At 44.5% G+C, this 13,195-nt stretch overlaps 3 protein-coding genes across 3 annotated transcripts; 2 read left to right on the top strand and 1 right to left on the bottom strand.

Moving 5' to 3' along the window:
- Positions 1 to 205: 205 nt before the first annotated feature.
- Positions 206 to 1,233, bottom strand: LOC143427323 (uncharacterized). The gene is made up of 2 exons (XM_076901362.1): positions 713 to 1,233; positions 206 to 645 (listed from the first exon to the last, which is right to left on the bottom strand). The coding sequence occupies exons 1-2, from the start codon at positions 1,144 to 1,146 to the stop codon at positions 219 to 221; spliced, it is 861 nt and encodes a 286-aa protein (XP_076757477.1). The 5' UTR covers positions 1,147 to 1,233; the 3' UTR covers positions 206 to 218.
- A 1,520-nt stretch (positions 1,234 to 2,753) lies between these two features.
- Positions 2,754 to 4,383, top strand: LOC143427328 (uncharacterized). Its single transcript, XM_076901369.1, has 2 exons — positions 2,754 to 2,883; positions 3,802 to 4,383. The coding sequence occupies exons 1-2, from the start codon at positions 2,872 to 2,874 to the stop codon at positions 4,303 to 4,305; spliced, it is 516 nt and encodes a 171-aa protein (XP_076757484.1). The 5' UTR covers positions 2,754 to 2,871; the 3' UTR covers positions 4,306 to 4,383.
- A 5,324-nt stretch (positions 4,384 to 9,707) lies between these two features.
- LOC143427324 (uncharacterized) lies at positions 9,708 to 12,652 on the top strand. The gene is made up of 4 exons (XM_076901363.1): positions 9,708 to 9,728; positions 9,987 to 10,350; positions 10,693 to 10,956; positions 12,403 to 12,652. The coding sequence occupies exons 1-4, from the start codon at positions 9,717 to 9,719 to the stop codon at positions 12,576 to 12,578; spliced, it is 816 nt and encodes a 271-aa protein (XP_076757478.1). The 5' UTR covers positions 9,708 to 9,716; the 3' UTR covers positions 12,579 to 12,652.
- Positions 12,653 to 13,195: the final 543 nt, after the last annotated feature.

Raw genomic sequence — 13,195 nt, 5'->3', positions numbered from 1 at the left:
AAACCAAGAGCATCCAACTTCCGTCCACCCCCATACCCCTCCCCAGAGAACCTTCCAGAGAGATCCCAGTCCCGATCAGGCCCAAACATCATACCCCTCGATACGAGCGACTGTTATACATACATCGGCTAATTAATCGCAAAGATAATGGCGCGAGAATCGTTCACGAATGGGGTACATCCCGTCCTCGTGCGGTCCAAAGATCAACGAAGAATCGATTAGTAGACGAGCCGTCCGTAGGCGAGCGCAGGGCCAGCAACAGCGAGAACGTCAGCAGACTTGGCTGCCTCCGTGGCCAGGTTCAGTTTCTCGTTCAGATGTGCAGACACGTGCGCAGCTTTCGCCACAGCTACTTCCGGCGTGTCCTGCACCCTGCCATCCGGACCGATGGGCGCCCCTGGTACCACCACGGTATTGGCAGCCACCAACGGTACAGTAACCGTGGGCGCGGACGTCACAATAGTCCCAGACGATCTGACAGCCTCGTTGGCCAGGTTGATCCTCTCGTTGAACTGAGCCGCGGCGTGGGCAGCCTTGGCTGCAGCCACTTCCGGTGTGTCCTGTACTCTTCCATCTGGGCCCACTTGCGCTGGCTGGACCACTTGCTGGGCGACCAATCCGTTGGCTACCAGTGGGACCAGCGGTCTGTAAATCGAATCGTTACCTTGCTTCGTCATGGCATCGACGAACTTAATCCAACGTGAAGAGTCACCTGTTAAGATCCGCAGCGACGGATCTGGCAGCCTCGTTAGCCAAATTGAACCTCTCGTTCGCTTGGGCGGCAGCGTGCGCGGCCTTGGCCACAGCTACTTCCGGAGTGTCGACCACTCTGCCATCCGGACCAAGTGGCGCGCCAGGTACCAGAATACTCGGCGTGGCTACTACCAGAGAGGACTGCTTGACGATCGCTTGTAGCCCAGCTGAGGACCTGGCAGCCTCGTCAGCCAGCTTCAGCCTCTCGTTCAGATGAGCAGCCGCGTGTTCAGCCTTGGCCACGGCCACTTCCGGGGTGTCTAGTACTCGACCATCCGGGCCAACAGGCGCGGTTGGAGTCAGAGTAGCGATCAAGGGCGCGGAGAGGATGCCAGGCTTGGCCAGGGCCGAGGAGACCAAGCCTGCCAACAGCAAACCGGCGACAGGACCCATGGCAATGATCTTCTGAGGCTCTGTAGATGTTCTCTGGGGATCAACGACGAGTCGATGGCTGATCGATCGTTGTGTCGATCCCGGGATCGTTGGCTATGGGTTCGTGACTATGAGACGCGACGTCCTAGATCGGCTTTTATAGCCGTAGATCGCGTACTGGGACGGTGGATCACGTAACCCGGCGTGCACGTCCCGGCAGCGATTTTTCCAGCCGGGACCTCGACGGGACCGCGCGCGTTTCCGTTCCTCCGGGGCAAGGTAAGCGTGTTGTAAAACGAGTACGGGGTCTGCGGGCGTCGCTGAGCGGGGAAAAATCGCTCTCAGCGGGCTCTCCATTTTCGTGGCTCTCTCACCGACACGGGATGACACCCGATCCCGTTGTCATTTCTCCGCTAGCCTGGCCATGGACACCAAGGGCGACGCGGGCGAAGGCCGACGATCGCGTAACTGTTCCGTCGCCTCGGTCCGCGTCTCTCTAAGCGGCGTTGGATCACGTAGCAGGGGCATTTTTTTGCGTCCTCGCCGCTCCCGGCAACGAGACGTCGCTGTGGGGTGGAGTTTGGACCTGAGATTAGTGTCGCCGGGGTCCAGGCAAACGATACGAGCAGTACGTGGATCGTATGATGTAATTTCTAATGCGACGTCAGCTTTTCGATTGGATTCTGGAAAATTTTGGTGGTAAATTGCAAAGGCTGGGGTTAGTTTTAAGGATTTTTGATGGGTGTTGGAGGAGGGAGAGATGGGGTATTTTAGCGATCTTTATTTGTAGACAGACAGAGAGATGTGAGATGAATTTTAATGGTTGAATATTCTTTGCTTCGCTTTAGAATGAAAAATGTCTCGTCGTTATTGTACTTGAAATAGAGAAAGTAGTTCCAGTTTGAAGATTTTTAATGCGACAGTAAGTGCAATGTGGTAACGAAAAATGTAATAAATAGAAATCTGATATCGCCGCGCTGGCGTAATATTACTATATGATTGTTGCATAAATAGTCACTCTAAGAAGCAGTACATATGTATCTATTCGAAATTGTGTCTAATCGAAGAGCTTAATCAAAATTTGATCGAATCTACAATTCAATTAAATTCCTTTTTTCAATTTAATAATATTTATAAATTGCGTTCCGTGCATGGCAATTATTATTCATATAATATTGAAATTTGTTAAGCTCAATGTAAAGTCAACGAAAATTATTAATTAAATTCTATAAGAAGCAATTTCCACGTGTGTCGATCAAAATAGAAATTGGAAAATAGATGTTCCAAACTGCATCAGGATTCTTTTACAAATTAACAAAGACTGGATCGATGTCCGCGATCAAAATCCTCCGACGATACGTGAAAGAAATCTGAAGGTCGTCGCTGTTGGAAATCATCGCTCTCGTAACGAGTCGACAAGAAATTCGTCTAGTCCCTGAAAGAAAAGGAACGAGGGACCGTCGACAGTCCGTTTCGACAATGGTCCCGCGTCGGAGAAAGATGAATTCTGTACGGGCAATGCGATTGGACCAAATGTCAATGTCAGGTGTATTGGATTTTATTGGGCAGGGCGTTTCCTATCCGCGCGCTCTCCCATCGATGAACGCGTGTCCCATGGAGCGAAACCTTTTCTCCCAGGTGCTATATAAAGGCCAGGGGACGAGGTGGACACCATGAGACCGCATCAAGGCACCTTGGCGAGTACTGTAGCCCAGATAGCGTACAAGGAGCCCACGTTTCTTCACGATGAAGTGTCTGGTGAGTATCGCTCGTCGATTTCATCGTGTTTCTTTATTATTTCGCGGCGTTTCTGACTCGTCGCTTCATTGTTCGTCAGTTATTGCAGTGACAGGAGATAGTTTACGTGAGATTGTCGTGGTTGTTCGATAGAAGGAGTGGAATATTTTGGTATCGCGCATCAGTTGGACTTGTAGAATTAAAATAAAAATTTCTCATTGAACAGGGATACTTTGCAAAATGTTCTTTTTGGTTAATAATAATTTTTACTTGCTGGTTGACGTTCTAAGAATAGTCTGCTGTTATTTTACAAGCCTTGCTTTCGTATTTATGATACTTTTCGATTTTTTCCATCGTATAAGATAGTTAATTGTGTGTGATATGAATTATTGAAAAATCTGTGGTCCATAAATTTCTTCAATGAAATTCAGGGGATTTTGATATGGAATTTTATTAATAGTATGGCAAATCCTTCAAAATTCTATGCATACACCTTTTATTAATAACTTTTATCACCGTACATGTAACCTTATGAAGTTCACAAATAAAATATCAAATTTCCTTTCATACCACTTTACCCCTCAGCTCTCTCATACTATTTTACACATTCACCTGTTCCATTTTCTCTTAATTCGGTTAAAATTAAACAAAAAAATTGCAAATCTACACTCCCCCTCACCGATCCATCACATTACAGCCCTCCAAGCATCCAATATCAAATTAAATCTCCCAAAAATTCGTATCCCCAGTGTCAATCGATTCGATGCTCCATTCTAATAAAAATTCCCTATTTCTAGATTGTTCTGTCCGCCCTGTTGACCAATGTCCATCGACTTCGAGCTCCATTCTAACAAAAATCCCCTATCTCTAGATCGTTCTGTCAGCCCTGTTTGCCAATCAACTTCAAGCTCCATTCTAACAAAAATTCCCTATTTCTAGATTGTTCTGTCCGCGCTGTTGGCGACCACGATCGCCCGTCCAGGCGTGTTACTGGCGCCTCAGGTGGCGACACTCGCGGGGCCCCTGACTCTCACCAAACTGGTACCAGGCGCGCCGATCGGGCTCGACGGCCGCGTGGTGGACACCCCGGAAGTGGCCCTGGCCAAAGCTGAGCACGCAGCGGCCCACATAAACGAGAGGATCTCCCTCGCGAACGAGGCTGTCAAATCGGCGGACTTGATCGAATACACGGGGCCTGTGATCGCGAACAGCCTCGAACCGGTCGCGATCGCCACGAAACTGTTACCCGGGGCGCCGATTGGGCTCGACGGCCGCGTTGTCGACACACCCGAGGTGGCTTTGGCCAAGGCTGAGCACGCGGCCGCTCGCATCAACCAGAACATCGAGCAGGCCGCCGAACAGGCCGCTAAATCTGGCTCCCTGGGCCTGCCCGTCGTTCTATCGACATACTCCGCACCGATCATCCAGAAGGTTCTACTTTGAGCACGCCACGCGATAGGTTTGGACCGTCCTTTTTGGCGACACTGGCTGCAGAGGATACACGTTCTTGTACATAATTGTGGGCTGAATAAAACAAGCGATATTTAACCATTTTATACGATGAATTTACGTATGCTCGAGTATGCTCCCTGCTTAAGTATGGATTCGACTCTAGAGTGTCTGAACATTGTATCAGATCTATGTTCGGGTTTTCCTTTTATTTCTTTCGATGGAAATAAAGAACATAGGTAATTTGAACTATCGTTGGAGGTATTGAAGCCTGTATACGACGAGGGTTGTCTAGGGTGCGCGTGGAATCGAAGAATTTGATCGAAGAGCACCCACGAGGTTCCATTGTGGGCATTTCCATTGTCGTTTATCTTACAGAACGAAATGTACACGTCCCCTTTGTTTCTCTTTATCGTTTTCTGATAGTGTTCGACAGGAACGTTCGTATAAATTCTGTCGATGATAGGAGGTGTACTTGGGTTCGACGATAGATAAAAGCAAACTCGTGAAACGGCTCATAAGTTATTGAGCATTGCATTTTCCCTCCGTTTGGGAACCGCTGCTTTCCGTCGATCTCTAGCCAGGATGTAGAGGAGTACGAGCGAGCCAAGGTCGCCATTCAAGACTTTTCCTGCACCCACGAAGAGCATTGTTCTCGTTAACGTTCCGGGAAGTATCAAAGAAGCAAATTCGATCGCTGTTCGTTTGGAATTCAAGTCTATCGGCGTTGGTAATAATTGTCAGTCGTACTAATACGTGTAATTGTGTGTGCAGGTATCGCGGACCCTCGGGGAGTTTGCAGAGCAGCTGGATCTCTTTGGAGAACGGGCAGTAAACCGGCTGAAAGCAGGAATACGAGAGATGCAACAGCAGCGGACGAGAAATTAATTCTTTGGCAATAACAAAAAGCTGGAGTTCAAATATTAATAATTAAAAGAAGAATTTGGACAAGGAAAGCTGGGGGAGTCGTCAGCAGCATCGCGATCAAAAGGAAGAGCACTTCGAGACACGATTTAATCAATGTTTCATATTATATTGTACATTAATATTGTAAATTAGCGTAAAAATTAGTTATTAAACGTATTATAACCGAGTTTGTACTCAAAATGTACTCAAAATAGATTGTAAGAGCATTCTGTAGATTGCAAATGTATATAAGGACTGAATAAATCATTAGCAATTGTTAATTAATTGTTTAATCAATTAATAACCTGTCAAGCCAAATCCTAGTCCCTAGACGAGATAAAACTCGTAAAAAATAGTCCAGCATTACGAATACCTCCTTAAATATCATGTTCTCCTGATACAAAGTCCGAAAATCGGGTTCTCGAGTGAAAAATCTCTGTAAACTGGCAATTCCTGGAAAATGACGTCACTTCCCAGAATCGCCGAAATTCCTGGAATTCTCGATGACGTCATTTCCAAGAAGTGGCACTATTCGGATACCTCCTATGACGTCATGTTCTCCTGATACATTGTCGATTTTTCGAACAAAATCTTGAAAATCTGACTTTGTATCAGGAGAACATGACGTCATAGGAGGTATCCGAAAAGTGCCACTTCTTGGAAATGACGTCATCGAGAATTCCTGGAATTTCGGCGATTCTTGGAAGTGACGTCATTTTCCTAGAAGTGGCGCGCATACCTCCTCACTACTTATGTTCTCCTGATACAAAGTCGGAATTTCAAGATTTTGTTCGAAAAATCGGCAATGTATCAGGAGAACATGACGTCATAGGAGGTATCCGAATAGTGCCACTTCTTGGAAATGACGTCATCGAGAATTCCTGGAATTTCGGCGATTCTTGGAAGTGACGTCATTTTCCTAGAAGTGGCGCGCATACCTCCTCACTACTTATGTTCTCCTGATACAAAGTCGGATTTTCAAGATTTTGTTCGAAAAATCGGCAATGTATCAGGAGAACATGACGTCATAGGAGGTATCCGAATAGTGCCACTTCTTGGAAATGACGTCATCGAGAATTCCAGGAATTTCGACGATTCTGGGAAGTGACGTCATTTTCCAGGAATTGCCAGTTTACAGAGATTTTTCACTCGAGAACCCGATTTTCGGACTTTGTATCAGGAGAATATGATATGCGAGGAGGTATCCGAAAAAAGCGCGGGAAATTCAAATTTCAGAAATTGCCACTTTGCTTAAGAAATCTCGATTTTCGAACTCTGTATCGGGAAAATGTGATATGTGATGAATTATCAATCTTTCGCTTTAATTTCCCTTATCTTATACTAGCTTGTGACAATGAGAAGGAAAATGAGTGGGTGGAGGACATAGTTTAAGGTCAGTAAAAAAACATGTCGAATTAAGCTTAAAACCATACTTTATTCCATGTAAATTGGTAGCGTGTACAATAAATTACAATTAAATTATAGTCCTGGTAATAATTTTGTTCTAACTGCACGGGAAGGTACATTTTCATTAAGTTTTATTTTTCGAAAACACCCAAGAGTGGGAGGGGGGGTATTTTATTATTTAAAGGTGCAAAACCCTCCACTTTGCATGTTTTCGAAATTTACACTGGTAAAAATGTGAAGAAAACTGTAGAATCTCTAAGTAACTCGACAGGAAAGTGCACTGGGTGATTGGTCCGTCCCGCGCCTCGTCTGCGATCATACTGCGCCATCGAGATAAATGCAAGATGGACTTCCTGTTCCAAGAGGCCTCGGGAGAAGTTCAGCGTCCTTCGAGTAACTGTCGATACAAAGTCACGAAATTACGATATTCACGGCCGACAAGTCCGTGGCTTAATCGCGGGGCGTGTCTTATGAAAAGAGGCTATTACGACATCCTGTCACAATCGGAAAAGGACTGGTTCTTTTGTGAACTGATTGACTGCATCGCTTACACAAATGCCGTAGGAATATTTAGATAGCTGAACGCAGACATGGCTGGATAAATAAAGATTTTAAATAAGCTCTGGAGCGATACCTTGAACCGTGAAATTTTTTTCAATTTTCATTTGTAATTGTCTCTTCTAATCGTAACGATACCAGTATCGATTAATTCATTTTGATGTACGTTGAATTCTTTTACTCGCACGACAAAAGCAAAGGGGCTGAATTTGATTTGGATTTATCTTCAATTAGTGGGGTAATCAATTACGAGATAAGCTATCGCAGAAAAAGTTCGAGAGAAAAAGGAATAAAATGGTGGTGACACTTTTTTTCAGATTCCTAATGCATTCTTAACGACTGTTAATTAACTACGAATATACCGGGTACAACACTTGAATTAAGCGGACGATCTTAACGAGTCCGTAGATTAATCAAACAGCGGCGGGACGCAACAAATGTTTAAAAAACGAACGTACCGTGAAAATCGTTTTTCACAGAGACCTGCAGTGCAACAACTGCAAAACGTCAATTATTCCGTGACGTAACATCAAAGGGTTTCACCCAGTCGGTTCCACGAAAAAAAATGAACGCGACAGCTTTCTAAATATTACTCGTACGTAGTTACAAAATCGTTTTTAGAATTGTTATTTCGTCAATTGAAAATCGTTCTGGTCGATTGTGACACTCGCGTCGAGCAAATATTCCCGATTTCCCAATTACACATGCAAGAAGGCGACGAAACAATCGCGCGCTGTTTCTTTTCTCTACTTCTTATCGTTTCTTCGGACGTTAAATAAATATCCTAACGAAACGAACGATTTAACGTTAGGAAAATTGATACGCGGACGAGAATTCGTTGATTCGCCGAGTAAAAGTTGGTGCGTCGCGTTTAATCGAGGTCCGCGACAATCCATCGCGATTAATTATAATTCAACTGTTAACGCGTGACACGAATTTTTTCGCATCGATCTGTTTGATCGAGCGATTGGACTCTCTGGTGCACTGATACAACTGTACTCACTGCGGGCAGTGCAAAAATATTGAAGGAATGCATTCTTATTGCAGACTGTCCTTCGGCCCAGAGTCCTTCGTTCGTTCAGGGTTGGTAAGTCGTTTAACGCTCTCGCATACGTGGCTGCGTTTAAAGGACAACGAAATGCTGCAACGAAAGTAAAGAAAATGGTATAAAAAGCGACCTTGTTTTCGATTAAATTAATGGGCAGCCGTATGATGGATTTATTTCGCCCGTTTCTGCTTTGGGAAAATATTTTGTCACGTGTAATGGACGATGGAAAGAGAGAGAAACGAAAGGCGGATTAAAAGGATTATGTAGGAGCGTAATTATAACATTAGGTAGCTCGTCGGGCAAAATTATTTCCCATATGTAATCACGGAGAAAAGTTGTCTCGGATGTAACTTCCTCTGTCACGATGCAACCTATTTCTCACGTGATGCACCAGTCTCACGTGATTTCTCAGGTTTCTGATTACCAGAAATGCGATTGTCGACTGCCTTCCCATTGCGCTCTGCGTGTAATTTGAACGATGTGCCAAGTAGTTTGGATCAGGCCACAATAATCGTACAAAATTTATAAATCAAATAATATTTAACAGGTAAAAAGAGCTTCCAAAGAATTCTGCGGTTCTACGATTCTATTTTGCAACGATGTGCTCCCACAACATGACAATCTCCAATAATCTCCTCGCTGTCAATCGCATTTACATGCTGTATCAATTGCTCAACTAATTGCAAACAATTTCGTAGATCACTAAGCCTGCAATTGCAGCCTCGCATAATCCCACACCCTAATAATTTCATAATTGCACTCGATACTTATTTCTCACTACCTTCTACATTCTAATATACAGAGTGAGTCAATTAAGTCAACGATCCAAAATCACTTTTTCATTTGTCATAAAAAAGCAATAGTTCAATCCACTCCATTACATAGTACATTCCGTTCGATCCATTTTCTTGTACGACAAATAGTTAGCAAGTAACGTTTGGCTGTTACGATCAAACGACACACCCTGTACAAGTATAGCCTCCAGCATATTCCAACCTTACAATCTATGCAATCCTGAAATCCTTAATTACTCCTAATTTTATCCAGAACAATAACATCCCCCCACGCAAACCGAGGCAAAGCTCTTCGTTAGAGCGAGCCGTCCAATAGCAGCGTGTCGAGTCCCATCCTTCCGGTCCAGGAGTGCACGGACCCCGTCGAAATGCCAAGGTCCTGGGGCCCATACCAGCCTGCAAGGAGGGAGTATCCTTTTTCCTGGCGCGCTTCCCAGGCTCTACGTGGGCCAGCCGATCACCTCCTGGCTCCCTCCAGGTCGTGGCCAACGTGGTGCCAACCGTAGGAGGGGGCGGATGATCACCGCCTATAAATGCTACCAACAGCCGTTCTCCAGGAACACAAAACGTCGTGACCGGCCGGGTAGCGTTGGCTGGAGCGGAAACGAGCGAGTACTGGCCACCAGCAGCGCTTTGGGAAAGGCAACGAACAGGGGAGACGCGATAGATCGAGGAAAAGAGAGAAAGGGACCATGAGGGGATTGGTGAGTCCTTCTTGCACACGCGGATAGCTCGACATGGTCGAACAAAGGAAAGTGAAAGGTTAGGGTAGATCAGGTCGAGCGAGGCCCACGCCTGATACGATCGATATAGTTCGCAGTTGGGCTCGATACATCTACGAAGCCTTCGTCTCAGTTTTGTTCTTTGATTAGACTTGAAGAGTGAAGAGAGAGATTCTTTTTAATCGTGCATTTCATTTGAATGGGGTTAATAACGAGCTTTTCTGATGAATTTCATTGTAGATCGTGTTAGTTGTTATGGTAGCGAGCTGCAGGGCCGGTTTCCTAGGCGCACCCTCGTTCGCGGAGCCCCAGGTGCACCCCCAATCCGCTGCGCCGAGATTCGCACCGCCAGCACCGGTTGGTCAGGACGGGAACGTGATCGACACGCCGGAAGTGGCCCAGGCGAAGGCCGCTCACTTCGCGGAATTCGCCAGGGCCGCCGCCAGGGCGGCGGAGGAGAGCAAGAATCAGCCCCAATCGGTTGACTACAACCCTCAACCGCAGTCGCAGGCCTACAATCTACCCCCCGCGCAACCTACGCCAGCCACTTACATCAGACAGCAGAATTACCAACCCTCTGCGCCAATTTATCAATCCGCCCCAGGTGAACATTTTCATTAATTCACTCAGAATTTTCAACAATTTTTCTTCATTTTTATAAAGCTCTATGCAAGCAGATTTCTAACTAATCGTTTACCAATTTCTATTTAATTCCATTCATCAGCAGATTGAAATTTAGAGGGAGCAAGAAAGTATTTAAGCTTCACAGAAAAGTAGCGTACGTTGATATACAACGTCTACTAAAAACCAATGCGTTGCGGTGAAAAGATAAAGTAACATCTACTCGAAGTCCTAGAACTCGAGTCGTCCATTTTACGATTCACGCGACCGCCCACGCGAGATATTTTTCCGAAACCGTCCATAAACTCGACCATGAAAATTCCAGTTCCAGCGCCCACGTACAACCAGCCGAACCCAGTCGCGTATCAGCCGCAGTACACCGGAAACACGAACTACATCGGGCAGCAGAGTTACGCGGCGGCTGCGAAACCCACCCCGTTCGTGCCAGCGCCCCTCGCCGAGGACGGGACGGTGATCGATACGCCGGAAGTGGCGGCTCTTAAGGCCGCCAGGCTGGCGGAGCTCGCCGAGGCCGAAGCCAGGGCGTACAAGTTCGCGCAGGAGTACAAACCGGAAGTCCAAGGCCAAGGTACGTTCGCACTGGAGCACACCGCTTGACGTCGCGCACTGTTTCGTCATTTTTTCACATCCAATTCGAGATTTCCTCGTTCGCATTGCGTCTACAAATTTTTTACTTCATTCTTTCTGTTGGTATTAATTTGTGCAGAAATTTAAGCTTCCTTTTTTTTATGAACGTTGTATAAATGTATATATGAAGACAGTTTTGTAATTGTTGGATTTGCTCAAGGTTTTTTCGTATTCGAGTTGATTGAAGAGTAATTTGAGTTTCCGTTGTCGAGACTTGAAAGTATTGTAGGCTCGATATACATTAGGTATCCTGATTTATTGTTACGTTTTGTACTGGAGGATTTTTGCGTGGGCATTAATTTTTGTACAGATTCAAGGAGGACTTAATAAATACGATGAACAATTTGTTAAACCTTCGTTCTAACTGCAATCTACAATATTACTTTCTTTGATAACGATTTTATCGAGGAATAATTGTTTAATGCGTACTAACGGCGGACCTTTCTTCACACATTACATAAAGCAAGTCATTATGTAAAATAGTTGAATAATAATGAAAGGACACGCGTAAAATCTAGGATATGGTCCGATGGCAATAAAAATATAAACTCCTTGCAAAATAATCGTTGATGCAAATCGCAATTATGCAAATCGCTGGCGGCAAAGAACGTTGCCGAAGAATTTATCAATTTTTACTCCTCTACATAAAAGTGTACACGCTATTATTCGCCGCGAGTGTTCGAAATCTTTATGCAAAAATGAAAGATTGAACTCTGACTGACTGTGAGTAGACACGTAACGCCCTGATGCAACGTAAGAGTGGAATCGTTGCTCAACGACTTAATCGGCCGATTGTTCCTGTGGGAATGGCTCGCGCGGCCGCCAATCGTTACGAATATAATCGTGACCCGGTCATTTCTCTTCGTGAATATTAAACGACGACGTTGTAGGTCACGAACACGTTTCACTCGAGTTATTCGTAGCCTCCACTCGCGTTAACAACATTTTTACCGTCGCTACTAATTGTATTCAATGCCCTCGACAATTAAAAATTATACATTGAGCCAGAAGTGAATTATAACCATGAAAATTTACCTGACGTAAATCAGAATGTTAACGATTGGACAAGTCTGGAAAGAAGTGACCTCGTGCACGTACCAAACATAATTGGGCGCAGAGATAATGTCGAAAGTCTCTGTCAGACACGGTATTCAACGCGACCTCGTCTTTCGATTTATTTCTGTTTTATTTCTGAACGTACCAAATAAAATGAACCAATTTATTATCGAATAATCCATCAATTATTTAAAATTCTTTACTGAAAATGTGTCAGGTATTTTTAAAATCGAGCGATCGAATGGATGGAATGTACGATGGTGAAACGATTGTATTAAATTTTGGAAGTATGTTAAATACTTATAGAAGTATATTAATTGTTAATTTTCAGCTTACGCTGGTCCAGCAGCCGCTCCAGGCGCATACAACCCTGGACAATACAGTGCTCCTGCAGCAAGAGTATTCTCCCAAGCAGCACCCTCGTATCCAGCGGCCCAATCGGCGTTCAGCAAGCCTGCCTACCAACCCCAAAACTACCAATCGCAGCAATTAGTCGGTGCTTACTAAATTCGGACAAATCGCGTTGCATCTGTACATAATCTAGGCCAAAATAAATTGTTTCTCCTCTTTTTTTTTTATTAAACCTCGCTCTACTTTATTCTACCTCCTTCTCAGTCGACACTGATATGATTAAACATATACGAATAGAAGAAAGTTTGAAATTTACTATACAAATTTTAGAAAATGTCGCGTTTAACATTTTACAAAGTAGTTTGCAGTAATAATAGTTGGTTGATTCTCAGTTAAATGAACTGTATAATTTGCAACAGGCAATAATCTTTCGTTATACGATGTTAGGATCTAAATGTAATGTCTCTTTACTTATGAATACATTTCATAATTTTATCTTAAGATATTTCTCGTCGCGATAATCAAAGTGAAGATTGTCCACGCTGATGCTCGTCAAAGGCATCGAATAAATTACCGTGTTAATAATTATTTAGTCGTAACGAACCACGGTTTAACCTACATTCGATTTCGCTATTCGTTGCGGTTAGCGTAACTCAAGAATTGGAGATATGTCTTCATCTCGATAGGGTTAGCGAGAACGCCACTCCATGGTCGTTTCGCATTGCTTGCAAAAGTATTCGCAGATAAATAACTTGTGCATTACGCAACTGTAA

This window comes from Xylocopa sonorina, chromosome 9 (assembly GCF_050948175.1).
Source record: "Xylocopa sonorina isolate GNS202 chromosome 9, iyXylSono1_principal, whole genome shotgun sequence".
In the NCBI taxonomy this organism is placed as follows: Eukaryota; Metazoa; Arthropoda; class Insecta; order Hymenoptera; family Apidae; genus Xylocopa; species Xylocopa sonorina.
This window is presented reverse-complemented; position numbering and strand designations above follow the sequence as displayed.

What these genes read in the sequence shown, in the direction of transcription:
- LOC143427323 (XM_076901362.1), bottom strand. Translation starts at nt 1,146, where the DNA reads ATGGGTCCTGTCGCCGGTTTGCTGTTGGCAGGCTTGGTCTCCTCGGCC. An exon ending in GTCGCTGCGGATCTTAACAG is followed by an intron (nt 646 to 712) that starts GTGACTCTTCAC and finishes TTCGATTTACAG; the next exon opens with ACCGCTGGTCCCACTGGTAG.
- LOC143427324 (XM_076901363.1), top strand. An exon ending in AATTTATCAATCCGCCCCAG is followed by an intron (nt 10,351 to 10,692) that starts GTGAACATTTTC and finishes TGAAAATTCCAG; the next exon opens with TTCCAGCGCCCACGTACAAC. An exon ending in ACCGGAAGTCCAAGGCCAAG is followed by an intron (nt 10,957 to 12,402) that starts GTACGTTCGCAC and finishes GTTAATTTTCAG; the next exon opens with CTTACGCTGGTCCAGCAGCC.